Genomic DNA, 27513 nt, shown 5'->3' with positions numbered 1-27513 from the left:
TGCCGAGTGGATTTCTTCGGATTCTTTCTGTAATCGCTTTGATCACTGCCGGTGTCCTACTTTGAAGAGGTTGCTCATGCCCACTTCTTTCTCTACCATCAAGAGAGGAGATATAATTGTACAGTTTTATAGCGCGATTAATGCATTTATTTGATATTTTGGGAGGTTTTAGAAAATCTCAGTGGGACTTTTACTGCATTTGTGCAATGCAATAATATCGAGTTAGGAACAGAGCTTATGGCAGAACTACATGGTTACAGAGAAATATCTCTAATTTTAAAAAACAAGATGTGAACTACTCGGCTTAAATGGAAAAACATATAACGGCAGATTCAACTAGTTCTGTACATTATGTAACTTTAGGGCAAACGTAGACTGTTTTCACCTTCTGAGGAAATTTCTAATTTTAACTGCGCAACGCCTTGTACACTTTGGAAAAAAAACTTTGTCGATCTTTGTATCAAAAATTAAATTCGAAACTGGAGTTTAAGTCACACACTCTTCTTCTTAACGTGAAATGTTTAGAGCTTAGAATCTAAAATGGTTAAACCTGACTAAAAACTACTCGTACGAAATACCAAGGCCTCTTTCTTTCTAACTTTGCCTACAGCGGACCTACACGTTCCTTATGCTAATGAGTTACCCTGATCTTTTCTGGGCTCTAAGGAATTTTAATCATGTGACTTATTATCCCTATTTAAACTTCGTCCCAACGCCTGACCAGAAATTCTTTTCTAGTATTAAAGAGTGATCAGCAATTTAAAATAATGCATTAAACCTTAATTTGAATCAAAAGTACGATCGGTACATATTTTTTTTTTATTAAGTCATTATTAACACGCCTTTGATGGAGAGATTGCATTTGAAGAAACATGATGTTCATAGGGAGGCCGATCATAAGGATCATTCCAAGAAAGGCTCTTTAGGGCAAAGCGAATGAAATTATGTTAATTTGATTCAATACGTTTTTTTATGAATTTCGTAATAAGGAGTCCATACCCGCTAAGCATATTTAAGATGAGGACGAACACGACAATTGTACAAAGAAAGAGTAACAGAGGAATCATTGAACTCCTTTACCCAGCGTTTTATACAACCAAGCATAGAACTTGCTTTATTAACAATAAAACAGAACAGAAATGAACACCTAAATCTTAAAATGTGGATACGCGACTGAGTTTTTGCTGTGATATACTATAATCAAATACACAACCGATTCGTTTTTTAGTAAAAGTTATCGTCTAGCATTTTAAAGGGTTGAGGCTATTTTTGCCACACCATAATATGAAACTATCAATGTCGACTTGTAAAAGGATACAATCATGTCATCAGCAAAGATGAGAACTCCACTTGAGCGTAGACATGACGATACGTCGTTAGTAGACAGGAATCACAATTTCTTAATGTTGCCTCATAGGATCTGTTTTCAAGAAAAATTTGATCCAAGCTAAGAAAAATGGTGAAAGACCAAGAACCTTAAGTTTAAATAAAATAATTCCGTGGATAAGTTGGTCAAAAGCTTTAGAAAAGTCAGTGTATACACAGTCAACTGCATAACATTGTTCTAAAGCGTTTGAACAAGAAAACTTTGCAATGGGCCTGTAGTTTGTTATATTCGCCTCGTTACCTTTCTTGAAAATTAGTGTAAGAAATGACTTCTTCTATATTTGGGGAAATTTGCCTGTTTTTAGCGAAAGCTTGAATAAGAACGTAAGGGGTTCAACTAAAGTATTACTACACTTTTTTAATATTTAAAATTTTAAAGTAATATTTCTTAACAATATAAAATACAAATTGTGATGGAATTTTTGCTTGCCAAAGGAGTATTATGCAGACAATAGCGTCTTAACTAGATTTTAAGTAAAGATCTAAGTTTAAAATGTATGACACTAGAAGAACTAACTAGTCGGTAAAACATTACGTTCAAAGATCACAGTTGACTGCAAATGAAGGGCCTTATTTTGTCTAAACCCGTTGCGATTGGCATTATTTCTGACGAAATACCGTCAAGCAATTTCGCCAGCCCATAATCCGCACCAAACAGTAACTTTTTCTAGATTCCGTGAAATAAGCCATAAAATATGAAATAACCCCCCAAAAAATTGTATCTATTTTATTCACCGTTAAGGTTGATTTCCCTTTGGTAAAATAAAATTAAAATAATTTAGCCTCACTTTTTCATAATGCAATATAAGCATTATTTTACTTTGTTAAAGTGCAACAAGGCAAATTTGAAGGTTTCCCTGGCGGGTGACTCGCGCGGTGTGGGACTTATTTTGTCTTTTTGGGAATTTACTTCATTTTAGAATTTGGGGATTTATTTCATGATGCAATAAAATATCCCAATTTTTTTTATTGGGGTATTAACTTTTCAAGAACCCACTCACACAAAATTTGACGCTATGGTAGTTCATCCGTCAGTTGTATTTTGAAAGGCTTCACACCTACACTTTTCTGCAAAATTGTTCACGTAGTGGAGTAACAGAGGTCTAATAACTGCGAACGGCGCCGAATCGAGCAAGCTATAGGTCCATCGTGCTTAGTATTTAATATTGTAAAGATTTTCCAAATTTACAAGGAACCCTTTTACAGAAAGCATTAAATGAAGTTGAAAAAATATGATCAACTGCCATTAAGGTTATTTTTTGGCAGCTGGCCAATCAGATACTAGAAACTTGCTAACTTTCAAGTCACTTATGTCGACATTGACGCAAAACACGAAAGGTACGTTAGGTGTCAAAACCAGAGCTGCCATAAAGAAAATAGAAAAAAAAACACACACTATAAATTTCCAATTCTGTTCATAGCTTTTTAATACAAATTCAGAATGTGTAAAGTTTTAGGAATATTTATTTTTAGTACGTTGCGTACATTATTTGGTAAAAAAAAGTATGTAAATCACAAAACGATAAAATAAATCGTGCGAAATAGTTGTTTTCGTGTCATAAATAAATAAACGTTAAGTCTTATGTTCTTCGTCTTCCTACAAAACGGACGCATTTCACGGTCATTAGCCCCAGCTATGTATATGGGATCATTAAGCCTGCACATGATCATGAATCTATACACCTTCTCAGGGATTCATGATGTAGCAATTGCACTCTAATATCTTACATCTATAATACTAGCTTAGTTCTATAAAGTCTCTAACCTACATAACCCTGTTGGGCTGCAATACCTTGATGTCCCACAAATCCCATTGGTGCTGATAGCCCCGTCGAATGGTATGGTGAAAAATGAATCAACTGAAATGGAAGTGAAATTGGTTGCAACTGGGCCATCACTTGATTAGACTCCTGTGGCTGCGGCTCCATATCTTCAACTGAAATTCTAAATGGTTCTCTCGACTGACGGTGATCCTCTCCATTTTGTTCTGAAATAGCAACTGCATTGTGCCTGCTGCTCTGGGCTTCCTCCTGCTCCTGTTGGTGATGTCGATTGTAATTGAAATTATCGATTTGTTGTTGAATCAGTTGCTGCCTTATGTTGCTCGACTGCTTTGCCGCAATGTACTTGGCATCCTTGCTTGATGGATAACCCGACTGGTCCTGATGATGGTGATCATCACCACCGCCACCTTCATTGCTATACGAGTGGTGTTCATGTTCGTGTTCTTCTGGCGGAGGTGGTGGTGGTGGATGTTCAAATTGGTAGTGTTCCTCTTCATGATGTTGCTGCTGCGGCTGATGATGTTGTTGTTCATGTTTGTGTGGGGCCTGAATGTAAACAGGGACTTTCTTTTCAACAGTCACCTGTTTCTCTACTTCTACTCTATAAGGAACTCTCTTTTCAACCGGGTACGGGACTGGTTTCTCTATATGAACCGGGACTTTAACCTCAACCGGATACGGAACTGCCTTGTACACCGGATAAGGTTTCGGAACATGAATGTATTTATTGACAATCTTTTCGACGGGGTATGGTTTTGGCACATGAATGATCTTTTCGATAATTTTCTCCACTGGAACACGCACATGGACAATCTTTTCCACCGGATAAGGAACCTTCACTTCAACTTTTTTCTCAATGTGCACTGGTTTCTCGACAATTTTCTCCACTGGGTAGGGTTTTGGAACATGAACGATTTTCTCCACCGGAACGTTGACGATCTTTTCCACGATTTTCTCAACTGGATAAGGTTTTGGCACGTGGACGATCTTCTCAATCGGAACGTTGACAATCTTCTCAACTACCTTCTCCACTGGATAGGGCTTCGGAACGTGAATTACCTTCTCAACAGGAACATGGACGATCTTTTCCACTGGATAGGGTTCTTTTTTAACAATGGTCTTCACGTGGTTATGATGATGGTGATGATGATGGTGCTTGACCTTGATGTGCTCCTCATGACCCTCCGAGTATTGGACTTCTTCTTGATGGGGCTCCTCTTGATGATGCACTTCCTCGGATATCTCTTTGTGTTCCTCCTTATGTTCTATATGTTCATGATGTTCTTCAAATGTGTGATGGACCTTTTCTTCTTCGTGATGCTCTTCATGTTTCTCCTCAGGTTCATGCTGATAGTGAACCTTGGCAGGTACCAGCTTGAGCTTTTTCAAATGCTTTACTGGCTTCACAATATGAATAAAGTGTTTTGTGCCTCTCTTATCACGATTCGGGTTCTCAGGCTCGACATTAGCTTCAACCTTTTTAAGGCCATTTGGGAGACCGTTTTCATCCAGATTTAGGGATTCTCTAGCCTTTTTTGAACGTCTGCATTGTGAACGATCGACTATAGCCAAGATGAGAAGTAGTGCAATTGGCTATACAAAAAAGATTAATGTTGAAATTAAGCAGAATCCAAGAAAAGAAAGTATCCCTTACCACCAGTTTCATGTCAGAATTGTATCCTTTTTGGAATAAGCTTAAAAATCCTTTTTCTTCACCTGTTGTTCCTTTCGATGTGATGTCTAAAAACAATTTACTTAGGCTTAAACTTGTGCGATAATATTTATAACCATATGAAAACATTCAACATCTTGTTCGTGTTTTGTTTTCCAGCTTTTTGTATGAGCCCCATGAAAATGGAGGTGGAGGTGGCTTATAATGGGTCTTTTCTTCATTTCGTTTTTTATTAGCTTTCTCTGGTCTTGGCTATAATGAGGATAGGATGGGATGAATAAATGAAAATGAGAGCCTAGTGTTAAACACTAATAACTATGCATAGCTCCCCAATCCAAAATCATTATTACCTCAGTGTTCATCAAAGGCTAAGGCGCACATAATGACGATTGCGTGTTCGATATTCTATCATGTTTTTTTGTTTAAATAAAAGAAAAATACCTGAAGATCATGTCGAACAGGAACGTTTAGTGGATTATAGAGCTCGAACAGCGATGGTGGTGGTGAAGGTGGCGGCGGCGCGGCGACGTTACGGTGAGCGGAGTAGCGCGACTTGGAGGCGTTTCGGTGCCTAGATACCATATGGTTGCACATGTTTCTTCCTGGTATACGATAATTATATTCGATGTAAAGAAATGTTCAAATACATAAAAGACTTCTTCTTTACCCCAGAAGTATTTAAGCTCAAACATACTTTAAGTTCTTGAACTTTAGTAATTTTCAATATGCACATAAATCAAAATAAATACATACACTTTTTGGGGAGTGTTGATGTGAGTTACAATCTTTCAACTGTATAGTATAGTTGTTAAAATAATTAAGAAAACGAAGCACAAAAAACGATTAAATAATTGAAGTGGAACTTGTAACTATAACATTTAATAGGTAATAGAAATTGGAATTATGAATAGAGGAAATTAAAAGAACTTCGCACTGCAAAACAATAAACAAAAAACCGACATTAAAAATAGAATGGAAGGGTAAGTGTGTACTAATATTTTTAAGCCAAACTTATAATTCCGTGCAGTACTGCAGTTCAAGCCAAATTAGAAAACAAGATTAAGATGGACACTCGTGTGGCCTATATTCAATCCTACCACAAATACCATACAGCAATTGAATTTTGGAAACTTTTACGAACCTAGAAAAAACTAGCACTCAAAAACTCCGTAACAAGTTTACATAATGAAATGATGTTATGATATTTTCCCTTGTTTCCCGGTCCCGATGGAATAATATATAATTATAATTATTAATTATTATGAATAGGAATTTTTACGCAGGAAACGTTTACTAATTTTGCACTGAAAATTATTCTCGGTTGCGAAATTTGAATAAAGTCAGGATACAACCTTTTTTTCATTTGAAAGAACAATCTTTTTCATTTTTTGGGTTAACTTAAACTAAGTGAGCATCAGTGAAGTTAAATTGAACTTTTTACTTTCTTTAAATAAAAATGAACGTTTTTTATTTTAAATAAATGTTCTAAAGTATAGGGCTGGAATTCGACATCTGTCAAACTATGTTCTTAAGCGGTCCCTAGACTATCAATATTATTGAACAATATATTGCATAATATTATTGACTGGTACCCCACACTAAACAATATTTCGCACAATAAATCATTTGAGAGTTCTTTATTTGTGCTTCAACATCATGCTCGATGATACGGATTATTGTTGTGTGGCAATTGCTCTTGCTATTTCATTAAAAAAAAAAAGAAAAAAACAAACGCAGATGGATGAAGGACTGGTACAAAAAACGAAATGAGCTGGCTTTGAGCGAACCCAATGATTTTAGACATTTGATTCAGGGAGATGTTTTCACTACGAAAATTCAAAACAAATGACAAAATATTGCGCAAACACATCCACAGACTATACAATAAATTTGGTTGCACAATAAATATCAAAAGGATTTTGATTTCGTACAATATATTGCACAACCCTTCAATATGAGCCCTAGACTCTCAATAATATTGTACAATATCCAAAATTGCACAATAATATTGATAGTCTAGGGACCGCTTTAAGCCAATTTTTATTTTCAGTTCAAATTCTGACAATTACGAAAATGGATCGCTCAACTATCACATACAGATTGTTAAAACCTACATCCAATAAAAGTCAATGTTTGGTGAACTCTTTGGTCCAGAGGAGTGATTGGACTTTACTTCTTCAAAAACGACAATGGAACGACTGTCACCGTCTATTAGGAACGTTCTGATTATATGATAATTGACTTTTTTTGCCTGGTATTGAAAATCTTGGAGAATAAGTGGTTTCAACAAGACGATGCCGCATGCCAAACAACTGAAGCAAATATGACTTTATTGCAATAGACATTTCCTGGTCGTGTTATTTCACGTCGTTGCGATATCAACTGGCCATCAAGATCATGTGATATGACATCACTCGGACTTTTTTTTTGCGGGATGCGCGAAAGACCGTGTTTATGCAGATAAACCTTTAACTCTTGAGCACTTAAAAACCACCAATAGTCAAGTTATGGTTCGGATGGTGAGAATTGATGCTTGCAACAATTCGTATTCGATCCTCCTGTAGTGATCATATCAACACCCTGCGGATGCGGACGATGTTTGCTTACTCTCTCACAGGATCATGGATCTCCATCAAATGATAACAAGTGTGGAAAGAGAAGCAGAAGTTGTGGGGCTGAAAATTAATTTCGGAAAAACAAAAATGATCAGCCTCTTAACCCGACCATCCTCTCAGATAAATATTTTCTCGCAACCGGTGGAAAAAGTGGAGAGCTTTCAATACCTTGGAAGTATCGTTTCCATCCAAGGTGGAATCGAAAAAGACGTCATCTGCCGCATCGGCAAAGCAAAAGCAGCGTTCAGTATTTTCTGGTCAAACCTTAGATCAAATGAGGTCCTTCATAGGACAGGTCAGGAACATATAGAATCTATAATACGAAGACGTAAGTGGCAATGTATTGGACATACGCTTCGAAAAGTTAACGACTGCATTACAGGCCAAGAAATGCAGTGGATCCTGCTCTCACCAGAAGAAAAAAGATCTGGACAACCGAGAAGCACATGGCGCAGTACAGTCAAGGCGGAATCAGCGTCACTAGGCAAAAGTTGAAGGGAAACACATCTCCAGAAACCGTACATGATGGCGCGTAGGCGTAGTAGAGGCCATATGCCTTTTAAGGGGTTCCAAACGGACTTAACAGGTCTGAGGACCTTAGTAAGTAACAATTCACGTGGTGGTAATTTAAATGAAGGAAAAATCATAGTGTTGTAGGAACGGTTGGTATTAAAAGATTTCTGTTTCCAAATATGGATTTTGTATACAAATACATAACAAATAAAAATGACAACCCAAGAAAATGTATTTCTTCTTGTTAGTTCATTTAACCCTTTTAAATTTAATATTAAAACTCATACGGCCAATTTCTAAGTTCTAGTTTCCCTCGATCTTGGGGGTGTAGGATGTTTAGCAATGTTTCACTTCTTCCAAAGAACTAACTTTTAGATTTTCCGGTTTTGGAGCAAATTTCAGATCACTATAAATATGGACAAAAGTCATACATAGGAGCTGTATATTTGTCAACACTTTGTTCATTTAAAATTGTCATAGAAATTACTTCATTATTAATTTGCCTTCGAGCACAAAGCATGTTCACTGTTTTTGAAGGATTAAGAAGCAGTTTATTTGAAACGGCATATTTCTGAATATTAACTAAGTCATTATTTATATGGTTAAAACAGCAACCCAAACTGCTTTGGTCACAAAAGTTGTTGATAATAAAAAAGAATGTTGAGCAAGTCATTGAAGAACATAGAGAACAACAGAGCTCCAAGAACTGAACCCTGAGGAACTCCGCTGTTCATATTATAGGGACTGGGTGTTTCGATGTCAGTTTTATTGATTGACTTCTATTTAATAAATAGCTCTGAAAAAATTGAATGGCCGTCCTTGAAAAATTGAATTAATTGCTTAACTTGGACAAAAGGATATAGTGGTCTATGCTACTAAACACCTTTGAAAAGTCAAGCAGAAACATTATACCAATTTGCATATACTGAAAAATGTTGTGGACGCTGACAGTATCAAGTGTAAAATTTACATAAGCATTAAAACATATTAAATTGTTAAATTGTGCGCTTTATTCTAGTTTTACGTACATAGTATTTATTAAATTAAAGAATGGGAGGACATCAGCAGAAATTGACATATGAGCTAATTAAATTATGTTGAACAATAACATCTAATATAAAATAATCAAAAGCCGTTTGCACCCGTTTAGACATAATGTGGACCCGAATATTTTAAAATATTTTTTTTTTACAATATTGTTGCAATTTTTGGGTGAGTATAGGGGCCATATCAGTAAGGTTACTTTTTGGAGCACAATCCAATACTTTACGACCTTATACTTAATTGAAGTTAACGCCGCCGCCGTGGTGTACAAACACACAATTGTATGCTGTGGCATTCATACGTTAAAGCTCCCCATACCACGACACCAAATTTGTTCACGTCTGAAAAGACTGCCACTCCTTCGTCCAGGACATATGGAGCTCTGCAGAAATCAAGACGTTGCGTCTTTCGAAGTGGGTTAAGAGATGTTAATTCTTTTAATTTTAAGACGCTTTAAATGGTTTGCATTGGAAATAATTCCTTGAACAGTCCGCCCATTTGTACACCTTTTTTTTTTTAATCTTGGCTGCAGAGTCGTAGCTATGCTCATTTCGTAAGAATGAGGAAATAACTTTGCAGCTGCGGTTAATTTTTTTTTTGAAATTTGTTGGATTGATTGACCACACTCACTATAAGCCTTTATTTTGGCCCTTTCGGCTTCATTTAATGTCCATGAAAATTGCAATTAATAAATAAGAACATAGTGACTTAAAACCCTTAACAATTCTCGTGTGCGAAAAATGTCAAGAATGGAGAGAACCACGGCTAATTTGGTCACTGCTTCTGGCATCACAGTCCTTCGCACTAAAACCATTGTCAAACACGAGTTATTTTTTATAACAAAAGCCGAGTGGATATAAATATTATTAACAACACCATATTCATATTTTTATATACATGCCTAAATAATATTTACAAAGAAATAAGTTCCTTATGTTTATTATTAACCGACTTATTCGCAATTACACGAACTTTATATCACTTCGAAGGAAAATAAACAAAAAACATTTTAAAAGCAATCACGTTAAAAACTATATATTTATTACATTTTCATACAAAATATAGGTACACTTGTTTTTAGTTTTGTTAAAATATACATCTTTTAACATTTTCATTTTCTTCATTACACATAAATGTATTCTTTACAATAGATTCTTTGTACTCATTATTACATTTATGTAGGTACTCACTTACATACTAAAAACAAACATTATTATTTTTATTTTTCTTATAACAAACTAAATAAATATAATCATTTAGTTTCTTTTTTTAATTAAACATTTTACCCGTATTTGTATTTGGCATTTTTATGCATGCATAATATTTAAAAAAAAAATGTAATTCATAAAAAATAATCAACTAATATAATATTATAATAAAATTGAAATAAATTATATTATTAATAGCAAACAAAATAAAATAACCGTACAACAAAATAAATTTAAGAAATTAAAATAGGACAAAAAAGTTGTAATGATAAAAGTATCATGGCTTAATTTATTCATTCCTGTTTAAGCACACCCATTTCTTCGAGAAGTCCTTGGAATCCGTCCGGTAATCGGCCTTCATTCAATTCTGCGCTCCATAACTTATACTGGAAAACAATGAAAACTACATATTAAAAACGTACAAAAAGATTTTTTAATAAAAAAAAAATATCTAAATTTGTATTGGCAAAAATAAGAATTTCAAAGAAATACTTTGTATGCTTCAATTCGAAATTACTTGACAGCGGAATGCAAAACAGAGATTGTTGGTTCGTTTAACATTCCAATACTGTCATAACCTCATGTTCTGTTCAAACAATGGGCACGTACAGGCGACGTAAATGACTTGAAGGTAAGGCAAGTTTCTAGTATCTAATTGGCCAGCTGCCAAAAAATGGAAAAACCTCCAGAACTTTGGCACTAATATCAAATGGCAGCTGATCATTTGATTTCATTTAACAGGAAGCTAAACTTTATTGCTGTGTACTTTGTTTATTTTCTGCACAATACCGTTTAATGTTTTCTGTAGAAAGGTTCCTTGTCAAATCTGAGAAGGAATAAGTAATATTGCTTTAAAAAAAAAAAAAAAAAAAAAATAAAACCTGTGATGGACTTTCTTGAGGATTGTTTTATAGTAAACAGAATAGAGTAAGTAAAGTTCCGAGTTTCAAATATGTGACACTTGAAAAACAAACTAGTTTTTCTTTGGTCAAATTGTACGTTCAAAGAATGCAGCTGACTGTAAATGAAGTCCCTGATATTTTCCGAACATGCCCATTGTTTATTTAACGGATTTTAATAATAACTTACTCTATCTAGTTCAGCGCGTAATGCCAAAACTGCTTTCTCACGATCTGCTACCAATTCCTCAAGATATTGATAGCGTAACTTTTTTCTAGCACGACATTCTCTAGCACTTTGTCTGCTTCGTTCTGAAAAACAAATAAAATAGTTATATAAACAAAACACAAACAATAGTGTCTATTCCTTTAATCTTAAGTTTTGTGATTTTGTTTTTAGTCTTAAACTCTGTCAAGTTCACATACAAACAGAAGAAGACAATCATTAGACTTAAGGCTTACGAAATAGACCAAATTATTTTACATTATCAACAAATTTCTTACCAAGTTTAGCTCTGATGTCGATTTTTTCAGTTGAAGCTTTACGGCCTGGTTTACGTCCACGTTTACCGCCCTCCTTACGCTGCACAAACGGGAAATTTAGAATTGAATCAGTTTTGTTTTGTAGATTATGGAGAAAATATTTGGTTTTTCTTATGCTATAGTCTTGATGATGTTTGATTACAATGATGGATGAAATAGTATAGTTAGGTTTTTTGAGTATAATCACTGGAAACACGACACGAAACTTACTTTTTCTTTTTTGGGAACTTGAAGTATGGCAATAAAATGCTGTTTAAAATTTTACAGCTCGTATTATTCCTACTTTACACGAGATTTGTGGAGGTTTCTTTGAAATCTAGTTTAAATCTTCAGGAGATTTTAGTGCTCAATTATTACCTATGTCTTTCTACAAAGCCGATTTTGTTTAAGCTTTCGTGTTCTTAACATATAGAATTTCTGTAAATTTAAGTTATTCATGTAAATGGGGACTGTGGAGTGCCTTTAAAAAGATAAATATTGAATGCCTTAGCATTTAGTGGCTGTGATAATTAGATAAGCGATAAAGAATAGTCAGCTAATGACCAAACTATCTATGCACAAAACAGTACGTTTTTTGAAAAGAAGCTCCGGCTGTATGCTCTCTACAATTATTTGAAATTAGAGCTTTAGAATAGCTTGAATCGGATGGAGATTGTAGGCGAAAATCATCTTTTGTAAGTAGTGGCGCTCTCTTTGAAAAAGACGCTGGGATTGTTATGTTATGATTCTTTTTTTTATTGAAATTGATGGCTATGACGACTTTTGGCTTCTGCAGAATGGCGCACCATGTCACAATCGATTTTTTGTGGACTTAATTCGCAAAATGTATTATTAGTCTATTGGTGATGTCAATTGGCTACCTCTGGATTATTTTTTGTGAATAACAGTTAAGGGCCAATGTTATACGAGAAATCCGAACCAGCTCGGCAACTAGGTTTTGTGAAACGATGTTTTTTTGAATAATTATTCTAAATGTTTGCTCTTACTTTTCAAACCCTAATTTGGCTCAACTTTTTTTTGATAGACATACACCAATGAATGTGTATGTGAATTTGAAGGCGAGGAAAAACTCCGGGAAACTTTGGTTCCTAAGCATAGTTTTTGAATGTGTCTTTAAATTTTAACTTAGGCATAACAAAGCCTAACTTTTTGTTTGATAAAGGTTAAAACTACTTGTAATGCTTGTTGTTGTTTTAATTTTGTAACACTCTTTGTAACTGTCTCTGTGTCTATTTAAATGTACATATCTGTATAATTTGTTAGAAAAAAGAAAAGCAAATTGACCAAAACAACTATTTAATACTTAGATGGAAGAGCCTTATTGTCCTTGGAAGGCTTCAACATCTTTGGAAATTTTTACAATATGAGGAAGTTATTTTTGTAAACTCTTCCAGCAGCACCTTCTTTAAGTTCATTTTTATTGGAAACATGGTGCAGTTTAACCCGATCTTCCAAAAAACTCATACATACATTTTTCATGACGTTAATTTCCAAGTGATTGCGAAATTGTCTCGACTTTTTTTTTCATTTCATTCGCAAAGTTGCGAAAATTTGCTCGTCTTTGACTTTTTTTTAATAACTAATCAAAACGCAATAGGTCCTAATGTTGAATGGCGTATGAGAAACCTAAAAACAAATTGAAATCAGTAGTTTTTCAATATGAGCTGACCGCGCAAATCGTGTAAAACATGGTATTTTTGCAACTTTTTGCTTCCCCACCGAAGCTGCGTTTTTTTTTGCGGTTCATATGGTCGTATTCTAAAGTAATCATAGAATGTAAAACCAGTTTTATAAGCGTACAGTTTATAAAGGTGGAAAAAGATTCTGATAGTGATGATGGCCTTGACTTTACGACACTCCAGTGCTGCACCAAGTTATCAAAAATAAAAAACCAGGCAGATGAGGATCAATCTTAAATCATGTATATAGTGATCGTTTCGGAATCTCTGATCGAGCCACGGCCGCGATAGCGTCATCTGTCCTTCAAGATTTCGGTATCATTAATGACACGAGACACTTCCCAAGGTATTGATAAAAATAAAATGCGCAGAGGAAAAACTCAAAACAGAATTTTTTGCAGCGTCAATCGATCGAGGAAGCTTTACATGAATTTTACTTTGATGAAAATAAAGATGAAATAGTAATAAAAGAAATTAATTCAAAACGCTTTCGAAAAACTGAGAAAGATGACCACTATTCCCTCATTCAGGAACCTGGATTAAATTATACTGGCCATGTTTCTTCCACTTAATTACTCTCTAAAGACACAGCTTCTTCTTTATTTGCCTATTTGGCTAAGCAAGGGATTTCCCTTGAAGAACTTGATGTGATTGGGAGTGATGGAACGGTGATTAATACAGGTTAGAAAAAAGGTGTCATTCATCAGATTGAATTGATTGTTGGGAGACCAGTGCAGTGGGCTATTTGTCTGCTGCACTTCAATGAGCTACCGTTCCGCCACATTTTTAACCACTACGATGGAGTTACCAAAGGCCAAAATCTTTCAGTGAACCAATTGGGAAAAAACTGGTTGGCTGTGAAAAACTAGCGCCGGTTCAATTTGAGCCCGTAGATTTCCCCATTCCTATTATAGACAGAAAAATCCTGAGCAATACAGGAACTATTTCAGAAGATTTGGCGGCCCGTGATTCTGGCCCCCTTTCATATTCAAGGTGGTTGACTGCGGCTAATCGAGTACTCCGACTTTATGTACGCATTTTTCGCTCATCCCCATAATTTGCTTCTTGGAATAATAGTTGATGAAAGTAGATACATCAGAAAACTAGGGTTGCGCCGAATTTGGAAAGCACGATTGCTTATGACGGGAAAGCCAATTCGAAATTTCAACACTCCGAGGATAAATTTCGTTGCTACGGACTACACCGACATGATTTGTTGGGACACATGTAAACTTTCCCCTCCTCCCCTTTTAAAAGGATCATGGATGAAGAAATTAAACAACTGATACACTCTGGTACACCTCTGGCACCTGATTTTGATGATTTTCCTTGTCACAAACAAGCAGTAGGACGGTGTGTAAAGCTCGTTTCTGAAGCTTCAAAAAAAGTGTATGGAGTAGACGCAAGAGATGGCTTGATAAGAACCACCCTCCTGTCACGGTCCATTATGAATTAATTTTTTAACAAAATCGTACTTTAAAGTGCAAACTATTTAATAAAATTGTTTGTGTTTTGGTTAATTACTTTATTTTGTATTAATTAAAAAAAATTGGAAAATCGGTCATTTTTGTGAAGAATTGTAATATTTAACTGGTTTGCGCGAACGTTTAACAATACAAATTTATTTAATTTGTTGTTTTTTTGTTTTCTTCATGCCTTAAACTCATCATTTGGACCTATGGCGTTTTCATAATAGTACATTTTGTATTTTTTTTAAATTAAAGAAAACAGCAAATTTTCACAACTTTTTGAAAGTTTAAATGCAATGCGCGAACGGAAAACATTATTTTATTTGAAAACTTTGTTCAGTTATACTCAGACAAGTAATTAACAACTTTTGTAAGGTATTGCGAATAAAAAAAAACAAAGTGTTTTTTCAGCCCAGCCAGTGGTTTTTTATACATATTTGTCTCTAAATGCTTAAGATACCTGCACAGTCCACGGTCTTCAAGAATAATGGCAAAAAAATACCCGCAGACGTTTGTTTAAAACTAGTTTCTTCAATGTCTCCACGTCTTGAGTCGGTAATTAAATCAAAAGGATACGTCACAAAAAACTAATTACGTCCGATTTTTTGTGGGATGTGGAATTTTTAAGTTGTTTCAGTTTTTTGTTGATTGTTTTTGAACAGGTATTACAAATTTTGGTTTTGTTTCCTTAAAATAAATATGAATTCCCTTATGTTAAAATTTGATGTTCAATTTTCATACTACTCATACATTTTCTAAGAGAAATTGGACTTCCAAAATTCTCATTTTCTATATCCCTTTAGTCGTGGGTGCCACGGTAATTATATTTTTATTAAGATAATGCAAATAGTCCCTGGACCATTATCTTTCTTCTTCAGATATTTTTTGGATTCCATATAAGGTACTTATTTCTTCTTTTTTCATAAAAGGAACTATATTTTCGCTCTAAATTTTAGGAAATTGTCAGGCAATTAGGCGGTTCTTATATTAAATAGAAGGGGCGACTTTCGGCTCAACTTTCCATTACCGCAGCACGAATTTCCTTCTGATTTTTTTTTAAAAGTTAGGTAGGGGTCTCAATAGAACATTTTTTAAATATTAGGGCAAGGAAACAACTTTAAGTCATAAAAAAAAATATTTTATTTTTCGGACTTAACCCTACTTTTTTTTGTATTGCATTTTTTGAGCCTAAAACAAGTTTTTTTTTTTAATTGATAGAACGGCGTACTTACAGCTAGGTATGTAAGGGGGCCCTGCTGCCCCCCTGCTTGGGTCACTATAGGATTCGGGGTGGGTGCGAGTTTGGGTATATGCAATGTACTTTTTCATTTGAGCACTAAAATACAAGAAATTACCAAGAAAAAAAAAACAAGTATGGTAACACTGAACAAAAAACATGGAAGAAATGTCAAAATCAACCATTTTTAAGTGTTTTGTATGTAAAAAAGTGAACTTTAAAAATTTATTAAAAATAGAAATCAATGTTTCCTCTCTCTAAAATTGCTAGTTATTATTTATTTGCACATATCTATCAAAAAAAAACGCGAGTCGAAATTCGTGCTGCGGTAATGGAAAGTCGCCCCAAAAAAAATCAGAAGGAAATTCGTGCTGCGGTAATCGAAAGTCGCCCAAAAAAAATAACTAAAATTGAACTGAAAATGATAACTAAAATTTAACCGTATTACGACGCTGTGTTCTCTTTTTTACCCACCCTATAAGAAATACAAAACCGCCACAAACAAGAACAACAAGCAAAGCAAGCTTATAGCAAGAACTATGAAGGAATCCTCCATCCCATACCACCACTTGAATCCGCAGCATGAATGAATGAGACACCGAGACTGAGACAAGACACCCCTATGCCTGTTTTATTTTTATTTACAACCAATTTCTAACTACGCAGTTAGCGAAAACAAAGAAAACAAGATTTATTTTTCATCAACAAAATAATGCAAATTGTTTTGATTTTTTTATGTTTTTTGATAGAAAAACAATTTAATAATTTCTTATTTAAATAAGTTAAAATATTATCAACAATTTAAAACCATTCCATCACAAAATTTATAAAGTACCTATAGTATCACATGTGGATTTCTTTTGGTATAAGTTCAATTATTAAATTTATGTACTTACAGACAAATTTGGTTCTTCGGACATAATCATATCATCACAATCCATCTTGAAAATTCACTTTTTAATTAAGTTTATTAAATTGGAAAATTTTTTATTACGAGAGTAAAAATTAAAAATATTTATTGGCAAAAGTTTCAATGTTTACGAATCACTTGCAGAAAAACGTTTGATTTTGATGTTGTGTTGACGATGATGAAAGAAAGATAATGCTTTGCTTTGCTTTTGTTGGTATTTTTACTATTGAGTGAAAGAATAAAGGGTTGTTGAATGACAAGTAATATCGTAAGTGCAAGGGAGAAAGACATATAGATGCTTTTGTAGAATGGAATAGCAGAAATGTGAAGTTTGTAGGTAATACAGTTCAAAGAGTTCTTATTAGGATGGTAAGGTAGCTCGACTTGTAGACAATAGACCAAATTCGTTTTAAAAGTGAACAAAAATGATATAGCAACTATTTATGGGAACAGGTAAAAATTATACATTTATGAGCCAGTTATATCTATCATTGCACGGTGGTTCACCTATTAGGCCAAAAGTAGAAAATTCAAAGGCATAATAATTATTATTATTGTTCTTTAATAACGGAATATTTTAATCCCAAATTAGTTTTTTCTTTAAATTTTATTTCTTTATGTTAAGATCAATCGTGCAAGTTAGGTGATTTTTCAATATCGGCAGAGTTTGAATTTTCTGTTTTTGGTGGTTTAAAAATAATTTTTAACAATAAATTTATCAATTTATGTAATGGATTTGAGTGAAAAAGTTATGCATATAATTTTAAGATAATTTTAAGTGTGAATTAGCTGGAATTTTATGTTAAAACCGTTATTCAAGTGGAAGCTTATCATTTTTTAAGTTTTTTATTATTTTCAAGTTGAAATAACTATTGTCCCCTTATAAAAGTCACATTTTTATTTAGGTAATTTTATTGCCTTTTCGGGCATATAGATTTGTTTTAAATAATATAATATATATAAAATGTGTTAAAATATCGAAAATTACGCTTTGTTTCAACAGAGAAATTTCGTTTCTATATAATTTTAGAGCCAAGTTTAATTATTAAACTTCGTGATTTATTTAATGTTTGTCGTGACTTGAAGAAGGTAGGGGATGCTACCAAGTATAAAGAAACGGTGAACGAATTTATTGAAATCTATAACTTGGAACAATCTAAAAAAAAGATCAACAGCCTGTGCAAGGCTTCAAGAAATAAATGAGTGCTATTTTTTAACTAAGAATGAAGATTGGCTGAATGGTACCGAAGATGCAGGCCCAAAAATAATGATCCATGTTCCAGTAGAATTCGACAAGGTAGACTAAAAAAAAGCATTCTAGAAAGTACATCCCGGACAAAAAGAAGACAATCGAATTTCGAAATTCTGACGATGCAGAAAATTAGGGCTTTTTTGTGCTAATTAAGTGCTCTAATAGCAACTTGGTTTAAAAATCCCTTCCCCCTCAAACTTGTGGTGTTCCCAGCTTGAAGTTATGTTGGTCATTACGTCATATGTCCTCCTTCAACTTTTCAAGAAGGATAATGAGGACAAACAAATGTTTAATAGCAGAATCCCCGACCAGGATCTACAAGATATTGCAGACCAGTGCGTTTCCAGCTGAAAAAGGAAACAGCAGAGTTTCGCAGAGATGAGCAGTGGTAAATTCAAGATCAAATCAGTAAATTGTCACCCACTTTTGTTTCATCTCTCGATACTAAGGTGTTTGTGCAACATGGTGGATCGAAAAGTTTGCATCGCTTTGGTAGCTTGTATTTCGGCATATCTACATTACATGCGTGGATACGTTTTTTATTTAAATTTTGTATTCATTTTGCGTATCGAACTGAATCCAAAAAATGGCGAACAGGCCCAGATGAAAAACCACTCTTCGAAAGGCAGAAGAAGCGAATTTAAAATGAATTCAGAGAGAAAACCGGCCTTATTATTGATATATGTACCAAAACAGGGTGGAGGGAACTCAAATGTTGGAAACACTGCTCGAAAGTTTTGCAAACCCTTCGCTTTCATCAGAGATTACTAGAATCAAAAATTTTTTGGAGAGATGTGCCGTGAATTTGAAAACGTTGGCTTCTTGTTTTGCTATCAACATCGATGCATTTGAAAAGTACTCCTTGGAAACTGCCAAAGAAATTGTTAATGAATATCCTTGGTATCCAAAGCCTGCTTCAGTTCAAAAGGTATGTATGCAAAATCTACACTTATTTAAAAAATAAATGTATGTATGTAGGTAAGGTACTTATGTACATTGTTAATGTTTTCATACAATACGAGTGAATCAAATTATTCGTTATATATTTCAATTCTCCTATAAGTACTTATTCATGGGGCACAAATCGTCCAACATGCTATTTTACCCATATGCCAGTTAACTGAAGAAGCTGCTGAAGCAAAAAACAAAAAGGTTAAAATGTTAAGGGAAAGAGATACCAAAAAAGTATTAGGAATTGCGACCAACACCGTTTAAATAAATAGGTTGTTACTTTTGAGGGCCCAAAAATTTCACTAAGAGATTACAATCTACATAATTTCAATTTCTTAGTTGAAAAATATAACGGAATATATAAAAATAATTATTTTTTCGCTTTATCTCAAAATAAAAATAAGGATTCAAGGAAGAAAAATTATACATCAGCGTTCAAAAAATATTTTTTGTTTGAGTGTGGGAAAGTGTTTTTTTTTTGGTTTCAAAGAGGATATTTCAAAAAAAAGCTCTTAGAAAATTAAAATAACGTGCTATTTTATTTTTGGTTTGTATTATTTGTCGTTTGAAATAAAACATTTTATTTTGACCCCTCCTTTATTATAAACGAAACCACTGTGCTTTGGAGTACATAATTGATTATTTAGTTTCGACATTTAAGAGTGATTAAAAGTGTGAAATTTGTTATACCTGGTGCCAAAATGAAGTTCATGAGTAACTCACATGCTTTATTCAGGAAATGAGTGCCAATGGGCACATTCAGACAACATAAGGGACTTCATTTGCAGTCAAAATTCTTTGAACGTAAATTTTTCTGTAGGCAACTAGTTAGTTTTTCAAGTGTCATGAATTTCAAATTTAGAACTTTACTTCACAAACCTCTACTTTAAGTTCATAGTACAAAAAGTATCAAACAAATTATTGTCTACAAAGTCCTCCTCAGGCAAGCTACAAGTACATTAAGATTTGTATTTTGTATTGTAAAGAAATATTAGTTATTTCTTTTCCAAATTGACAAGGAACCCTTTTGCAAAAAGCATAACATGATGTTGTAAAGAAAATAAATAAGTTCAGCTTTCAGTTGAATGAAAAAACATTAACAACTGAATTAATAGTTGGGGAAATTTTTCTTGACTAACTTTCCAGTCAACTCTCCATTAAAGTTGCCTTAATTGGAATGTAATTCTCTGGCCAATCAGATACCAGAAATTCGCCTAACTTTCAAGTTCCTCATGTCGTCTGAACCTGCCCATTAATCAGGAAATATGTGTCAAATGGCACACATTTTAAATGAAAGCTTTAAAAAACCAGTCAACAGAATTCCAATGATTAGTTTCAAGGATGAAAACCAATGATAGCTATAAAATATATATATAAATATTCTTTTTGAAATTGAAAAACATTGCGACCTATGTATGTATATTTTCGACTAAACTTATAACACATTTTTTGAATAGACCCTTTAAAAATACAATAAAGTTTTACATAATACCCTATTTATGAGGGTATGATAAAACGCAATTGAGTTCTTAAACGAATATTTTACGATGTTTTCAAAAATTAAAAACCTTTATTTTAAAGATGCAGTTTAAATCATTTCAATATCTCGTAATTTCTCATTAAATATGAGATGACTTACAGGTCTACATTTGTTTCTATCTGTAATTTTGAAAAACCTTGTAATTCCTTTATGTTTTTGAATACTTCGTTTTCGAGTTATGTTTAAGTGCTGATTACGAATCCAAACTCCGATTTAAGCAAGTTTATTTTAACTCGTACATATATTTTTTTTTCGATATTTTCCAAAAACTTGATGTTATGATTTTGAGATTACGAATTCATAATAGGATCAAAAATTGTTTTTATAGTTTTTTGTGTTGTTTTGTTAAAACCCGTTTTAAAAAAAAATTTTCAGCGTTGTTTTAAGCTTTGTGTATGGTATGGATGGTGAAGACTTTCAACTAATGAGGAATTTTTGAAAAAAAAAGATACTGAACATTTTTAAACGCAATATTGAAATAGTGTTTATAGATTTTTTTACAGTACCCGTGGATGATGGTTAGTGCGTTGGACTTTTCTCTTTCTAGACAGATGCGGTTTGATACAGGATAGATTGGCAGTTCCGTTAATCTACCACGTTAGACGACGAACCGTGGATAGGCGACTCCTGTACAATCGGGACGTCATGGCACAAGGTGGAGCAGAGCTTCTTCGGTTCAGTAGGGCTGTGTCCAAACGGGACCGAAATGATAGGGTGAAGCAGGAGAACCAGTTTTGGTGGCTTCAATCGGCACTTGATAGTGGGGAGTCGGGATAGGGTTTTAAACCTTGGCCGGCTTACATACTTGTTTTATAGTTTTAGGGTTCATTTTAAAGTAGAATAGGCATGGCAAAAGAAAAGAAGAAAAAAACATGGAATAAGAAAAAAAGGAAAATGAAAAACAACAAATGTTAGATAGTTAGATTTGCTGCTGTGGTTGTTCTAGTTTTAAGTAGTTTATAGGTAGAATAGTTAGTTTAAGTTAAGTTAGTTAAGTTTAATATTAAGGACCTTATTTTAAATAGTTTTTAAGTAAAAATAAAAAAGGATATTGATATTAGTTTTTTTTTTAAATTTTCTAATAATTACAAGAATAAATAAAATTTAAATGAAGTAAAATAGATCTTAGGGCCGAAAGGCATTAGTTTTAAGTGTTGTAGTTTAACTTAGAGTGTCCGTATGGGACCAGTAAGTTAGTTGTAAGCTATGGATAATTAGGCTAGTTTTATGAAATTTTGTGAATTAATTTTTTCTATACACATTGCCTAGGAATTCTATACATATCCTAAGCACCAATCGGAATTGTATATAAATCCTAGGTTTTATACTTCTTCGCTTTTTAGACTTTTATTTTATAAGTCTCAAGAAGTTTTCTTCTGTTTCCATGGGAACTTCTGTAAGGCTTTCCGTACCAGACCGAAGAGGTGGTGACGTCCGAAATATTATAGGTGTAATCATAAAACAGATAACGAGCTTTATCAGATTGGAACAAAGAATGGACTCATAAAACACTTGTTTTCTACATCTGAATTCAGTGTGCGTAAAAGAGGTATTCTGGATATCAAAGAAGTACCTATTACCAAAATTTCACTACGCTCAGTTGCGAATATGCAATCAACTGGGACTGGATAAGGATTCAAAAAATTTCTTTGCAAGGGGTTGTAGCTCGTCAAAATGTTTGTGCTTCAAAAATAAAATATTACGTAATTCTAAGTGTTATTATTATGAATAAGCGTTATTTTAAACGAGTTTCGTTTTTCATAATAACCCCCCAGCTTACCCTGTAAAAATAAATAAAAAAGAAGAAGAAGAAGACATAAAAACTTTTCCGTCAGACTACGGTCGCCTATCTATTTATCAAAAAGATTTAAGCGAATTACTCGGGTAATACGCTGTCCAAAACTTAAGAATTGTAACGAGTTACCATAAATAAAGGCTTTATAAACTATTTCTTGCGTTAGAGAGAAAACCCTAAGCATTGGGCAACGTTTTTGGTGACGTTGAGAAAAATTCGGCAATGTAAATACCAAAAACTCGAGGAGCTGTTACCCTTTAATAGTGTCATTGGGGGAGTAGTTTACATGCTTTAGACGCTTTTTAGACGGAAATAAAAAGATTGTACTAAACGCTGCACAACAGTATTAAAAAAAGCAGATACCTACTTCACTTCGTTAAATAAGAGATGTGATGTTTTCTCACCAAATATCTGAAATTTGTATTTATTGTTAATTTGGAATTTATCAGTTTTTTCTTATAAGAATGTGAAATATCAATTTTCCAGTTTTCATATCAGAAAACAGTTACAAAGTCATTACAAATCAATTATCCATCCAATTAGCTTCCAAGTTTCTAAGGAAATTACAATTTTCTCCAATTCAATTAAAAACGAATTAAATTGTATTAAATTAATTAATTTTTATTTTGTCTTCTCCGCAGAAGAAATATAAATGTAATGTTTTATTTAAAATTACAAACTATTATCTTTTCTTTTCTTTCGTTTTGTTTTCTTTTTTTCAAAAATGAAAATATACAAAAAATCAATATAAAAAACAAACTCCACACTCAACCTCACCTCTTAGTTGGTGTATGTTTGGGTGCTGGTGGAGAACAACGCTAATGCTCCACTAGCCAAACCAACTGAAAAGATGTAATTCACAGCTGGCGAGGAATTCTTCAGAATGAAGAAGCTAATGAAGATGATGATGGTCAAGTAGAGAGCGTTATTGTAGAAGATAGCATAGGTTGTTGCCTCGTAGTCGGCAACTTCATTCTTCTTCCACAAAATGCGCTCGTCCTTCTCCTTCTTGGTGATCTTCTTGTCGTCGGCCAATTGACGGTTAACCTCGCGAGTGACAGCATCTTCACGTTTCACTGAAATCTTGTGCTTCAGGCTGAATTTGATGTTTTTGTAGGCCAAGGCCATGAGGTATGTACTGGCACCGGTCATCAGCAGGAAGAAGATAGCACTCGACAGGAGATCCATGTTGTGAATACGCCAAAAGAGCCCTGAAACCAAATTGACGTGTCATCAATTTACACACTACACACTTTGATTGCAAGTTGTATACTTACAAATTGGAATGGCCGAAACGATGAAGGCATTTCCATAGAATAAAGCTGATGATTTTGTTGAGACATTACGGCTGAAATCGTTGAGTAGAAGTTCCTCTTCCTTGGTGAATCCTGAGGAGCCGACTTTTTGTGTTTTAGCTTGAACCATTTTAACTTTTATTTATGTTTTTCTCTTTGAGATTTTATGATCAAAGTGAAAGTCTACGGAGGAAGAGACGGTTGCCTATGGCAGTGGTTTATAGCGAGGAAAAGATGAATTGCCGACGACGACACGACTTCAAAATTTCTGGACAGTGAGATGTTGGGTAGAAAGGTACAAAAAATGAAATGTGTGTATATTTTTCGTGACGTGTAAGCTTGTCAGCGAGCAAAAGTGACAAGTGACAATAGAGACATCTAGGAGAGAAATCTAGGTCTTAGTTAGGGTTAAAACACATTTCGAATTGAATTTTTAGATTTATCAACCCGATTACAGAATAGAATCAAAACTTTGCTATTGCAGAAAAGTAAAAGTTTTTAATAAGCAGGTTCAGGACTAAGACCTTGTTTAATTGTATGGTTAGGGAACACAACTTAAAGCACACGGTTAAATATTACTCCACGGTGTGCAATTTGACAGTAAACGAGAACAAAACATATTTGTCAGGTTCAAAGAATTAAGATTTGTTTATTGTTCGTGGCAAAATTGTATAAGAAAGTAAGTAGAAAATAGTTGCTTCAATATTTCATTGTGTTTCAGTTTTTAAAAATGTCTATTAGTTTTAAAATGATAGCTAAATAACAAAATTTGAATAGGAGCAGATCGGCAAATTCGGCAACTTGTGAATGTTTTGTTTTATAAACTTTTAGCTTCTGCAACTTCTTCCAAGAGAATTCAGTTGATCGATTTTCAAACTTAATTTTGTTCAAATAAATATTTTTGTTTTGTTTATGTAGATAATAAATAGAAGGCTTATTAGTAAAGGAGTGTTTATTTTGGTTATTAGTAAACATGCAAATCAACTCGCTGTTCAAAACGTATAGTTTTCTTTTTTAATCAAAATGTACATATGTTCTTTTTAAACATATTTTATTGATTTTAATTTTCATATAAATAGACGCATTTTGAAAAATAATATACTTTTGTTCTTTTTAAATTAACTAATCAAACCATGTTTATATAATTGTTATTTTAAACAGTTAATGTTATATATTATTACGCCTATTTTTTCGTTGTTATAAATTATTATTTATTTCTCGACCTTTTGTAATCTAATTGTTGATGCTAAGATTTCCAATTGATGTGAATATATAAATAATAGCTCGGAGTATATAAATTCGATGATTTTTTATTTTACCATGCAGACGAACTTCATTTCTGCGTTATAGGAAATTCGATAAATGTAGATCCATAGGTAGCATCTTCGTCTTCATTTTTAAATTTGTGACATTCTCATAATTTTCTATAATTATTTTTCAAATATGAAAACAAATATTAAAAAACGGAGGTAAGTTCAATATTTTATTGTACTGGTCCTTTTCTATTTTCTTTTATACTTAAATATATCGATTACGTTTATTTGAAGGAAGAATGTGACAACGTCATTGCAGACGAAATTTCTTTTTCAGAAGATAATGTAGGTAAGTCTTTGAACTCGGAACTCGTCCACCATGAGTCGTGTTCAAAAACCTACAAGGAGATGTTGAAGATATTGGATTTACACAATATGCGTGTAATGCAACTAACCCAGCGTGCTACAAACAACATCAATCTGTATTCTAGGAGTAAATTTGGAAATTATTTATGTACAAGAGATTTGTATTATTGTATTTGAAGTGTCTCTAGAGGATATGGATTTAGAAAATAATGTGGTTTCAACAGGAATGTACGACTTTTTACTTTCACACAGCTAACTATACATAAGGTCTTTTGAGCGACAAATTCTATCGGCGTGTTATCTCAGGTAGTAGTGATGTATGGAATGTCTGCCGAGGACTCGGTGGCCATTTAATACATAATTGATCCATACCATAATTATCATAATAAAAAGATATGATAATAATTTCCTGATTAATTTGTGTTTTATTTTAAATCAAATGAAATTTTCATTTAACACAAAACTGACAAAACAAATCATCGTTCGTTTCCCAGAGCCTTAACGATATAACAATAAATTCAAACTGAATGCGTTCATTTTTGACTTGTTGCACATTGAGTGGAAATCAAAATCAAAAGAGTCTCGCTTCTCGAACTCAAGTGGTGTGTTTTTGAGTGTATTTTGTTCAAAAGTCGCCGAAAAAAGGTACAAAACTAATTATAGTAATTTACAGCTTTCCAAAATAATTCAAATAAATCGAAAACGTTTATACTATTTAGTAATTATTTCTGAAATATCTGCCAACATATCTGTAACATATTAAACTTTAAAATGCCATCCTCTAAATTCTGTTTTATCTTCTTTTACCTCCGATTCCGATCAAAGTTCAACTTGTTGATAGGTGCATAATCGAAAATGTATTGTTTTTATTTGACAGGAAAATCATGATGAGGAGCATCGCATGGAACTATGCAAAAACCCTAAAATGCATCTTGCCAGGAGTCAGGCAGATGTCTTCTTCAGGATCATTGACTACAGTTGAAGTCAATGATAAGACTGGCATAGCTACCTTGACTCTAAATAGGCCTCCAGTCAATGGTCTGAACCTTGAACTACTCACGTCCATCAAGAATTCAATTGAAGAAATCGAAAACAACAAGAGCAAAGGATTGATTCTGACTTCGGTGAGTTGGGGAAAAATTCAAGGGAATCAACAATAATTGATTTGTTTTTATTTCGTCTATACCTAGTCCTCGAAAACAATCTTCTCAGGTGGATTGGACATAATGGAAATGTACAAGCCAGACCCAGAGAGAGTGAAAGCCTTTTGGACAGCTCTGCAGGATGCTTGGATAACTCTTTATGGTTGCAGTGTTCCTAGTGTTGCATTAGTCAATGTAAGTTATATCATATAACCATTCACGTATATGATACTACCGAATCAATATTTCAGGGCCATTCTCCTGCTGGTGGTTGTCTTCTAGCAACGAGTTGCGAATATCGGGTCATGCTACCGAACTACACAATCGGTTTGAATGAAACCAAACTAGGAATTGTAGCTCCCGAATGGTTTATGTCGGCATTTTTGAATGTTCTTCCGCGAAGAACTGCCGAGATTGCCCTTACCCAAGGTAAACTCTTCACAACCGACGAAGCACTTCAAGCTGGCTTAATTGATGAAATAGCTGCAACAAAAGAAGAGGGCATAGTCAAGTGTGAGCAGTTTATTGCTTCATTTGCTAAATGCAATCCAATAGCGAGAGCGATGACAAAGCAGAAGATGCGACAGAGTGCTTTAGATGGATTGATAAATTCAAAGGAACAAGATTTACAACTATTTTTGTTTATTATAACTCAGCCCATGGTGCAGAAGGGTCTGGGTCTTTATTTGGAAGGATTGAAAAAGAAGAAGGCTTAGATTTAAGAAGAAAATCAAAAATCTGATTGTTTTATAAGATAAAAGAATTTGCATTTTTTAAATAATAAAGTACTTCATAATGCCTATGAGTCTTGAAAAGTGAACATTTTTGCTTCTTCTTATTGTCGGTGTAAAAAATGAATAGTTAAAAATGCATATCAGAAGGAAGGTCTGAGCTTATGGAAAAAGACTATAGCGATTGCAAAGTTTTACACGGTTGTGTATCTATCATGGAACAAGATTC

The 27513-nt window shown here is 33.7% G+C and overlaps 4 protein-coding genes across 4 annotated transcripts; 1 reads left to right on the top strand and 3 right to left on the bottom strand.

The window, feature by feature from the left end:
* Positions 1–2857: 2857 nt before the first annotated feature.
* On the bottom strand, positions 2858–5424 carry LOC129947536 (titin-like). Its single transcript, XM_056058133.1, has 2 exons — positions 5284–5424; positions 2858–4763 (listed from the first exon to the last, which is right to left on the bottom strand). The coding sequence occupies exons 1-2, from the start codon at positions 5422–5424 to the stop codon at positions 3147–3149; spliced, it is 1758 nt and encodes a 585-aa protein (XP_055914108.1). The 3' UTR covers positions 2858–3146.
* Positions 5425–10033: 4609 nt separating this feature from the next.
* On the bottom strand, positions 10034–17139 carry LOC129942153 (REPTOR-binding partner). Its single transcript, XM_056050966.1, has 4 exons — positions 16946–17139; positions 11626–11704; positions 11312–11433; positions 10034–10608 (listed from the first exon to the last, which is right to left on the bottom strand). The coding sequence occupies exons 1-4, from the start codon at positions 16988–16990 to the stop codon at positions 10516–10518; spliced, it is 339 nt and encodes a 112-aa protein (XP_055906941.1). The 5' UTR covers positions 16991–17139; the 3' UTR covers positions 10034–10515.
* Positions 17140–23097: 5958 nt separating this feature from the next.
* On the bottom strand, positions 23098–24102 carry LOC129938612 (translocon-associated protein subunit gamma). Its single transcript, XM_056046275.1, has 2 exons — positions 23775–24102; positions 23098–23708 (listed from the first exon to the last, which is right to left on the bottom strand). Exons 1-2 carry the CDS (start codon positions 23920–23922, stop codon positions 23278–23280), a joined length of 579 nt encoding a protein of 192 aa, XP_055902250.1. The 5' UTR covers positions 23923–24102; the 3' UTR covers positions 23098–23277.
* Positions 24103–25948: 1846 nt separating this feature from the next.
* LOC129938683 (enoyl-CoA delta isomerase 1, mitochondrial) lies at positions 25949–27373 on the top strand. The gene is made up of 4 exons (XM_056046369.1): positions 25949–26056; positions 26289–26535; positions 26602–26748; positions 26805–27373. Exons 2-4 carry the CDS (start codon positions 26296–26298, stop codon positions 27267–27269), a joined length of 852 nt encoding a protein of 283 aa, XP_055902344.1. The 5' UTR covers positions 25949–26056; positions 26289–26295; the 3' UTR covers positions 27270–27373.
* The last annotated feature ends 140 nt before the right edge of the window (positions 27374–27513 follow it).

The sequence above is a fragment of the Eupeodes corollae genome, chromosome 1 (genome assembly GCF_945859685.1).
Source record: "Eupeodes corollae chromosome 1, idEupCoro1.1, whole genome shotgun sequence".
NCBI lineage: Eukaryota > Metazoa > Arthropoda > Insecta > Diptera > Syrphidae > Eupeodes > Eupeodes corollae.
This window is presented reverse-complemented; position numbering and strand designations above follow the sequence as displayed.

Bases quoted from the DNA above. Each gene is read 5' to 3' on its own strand.
- LOC129938683 (XM_056046369.1), top strand. From the start codon at position 26,296: ATGATGAGGAGCATCGCATGGAACTATGCAAAAACCCTAAAATGCATC. The intron at 26,536-26,601 runs GTGAGTTGGGGA...GTCTATACCTAG, and splicing joins AAGGATTGATTCTGACTTCG to TCCTCGAAAACAATCTTCTC. The intron at 26,749-26,804 runs GTAAGTTATATC...TCAATATTTCAG, and splicing joins CTAGTGTTGCATTAGTCAAT to GGCCATTCTCCTGCTGGTGG.
- LOC129947536 (XM_056058133.1), bottom strand. From the start codon at position 5,424: ATGGTATCTAGGCACCGAAACGCCTCCAAGTCGCGCTACTCCGCTCAC. The intron at 4,764-5,283 runs GTATTTTTCTTT...TTTTTTGTATAG, and splicing joins CTGTTCGACATGATCTTCAG to CCAATTGCACTACTTCTCAT.
- LOC129942153 (XM_056050966.1), bottom strand. From the start codon at position 16,990: ATGGATTGTGATGATATGATTATGTCCGAAGAACCAAATTTGTCT. The intron at 11,434-11,625 runs GTAAGAAATTTG...TTTGTTTTTCAG, and splicing joins CGACATCAGAGCTAAACTTG to AACGAAGCAGACAAAGTGCT. The intron at 10,609-11,311 runs GTAAGTTATTAT...ATTGTTTTCCAG, and splicing joins TACGCGCTGAACTAGATAGA to TATAAGTTATGGAGCGCAGA.
- LOC129938612 (XM_056046275.1), bottom strand. From the start codon at position 23,922: ATGGTTCAAGCTAAAACACAAAAAGTCGGCTCCTCAGGATTCACCAAG. The intron at 23,709-23,774 runs GTAAGTATACAA...ATTTGGTTTCAG, and splicing joins CGTTTCGGCCATTCCAATTT to GGCTCTTTTGGCGTATTCAC.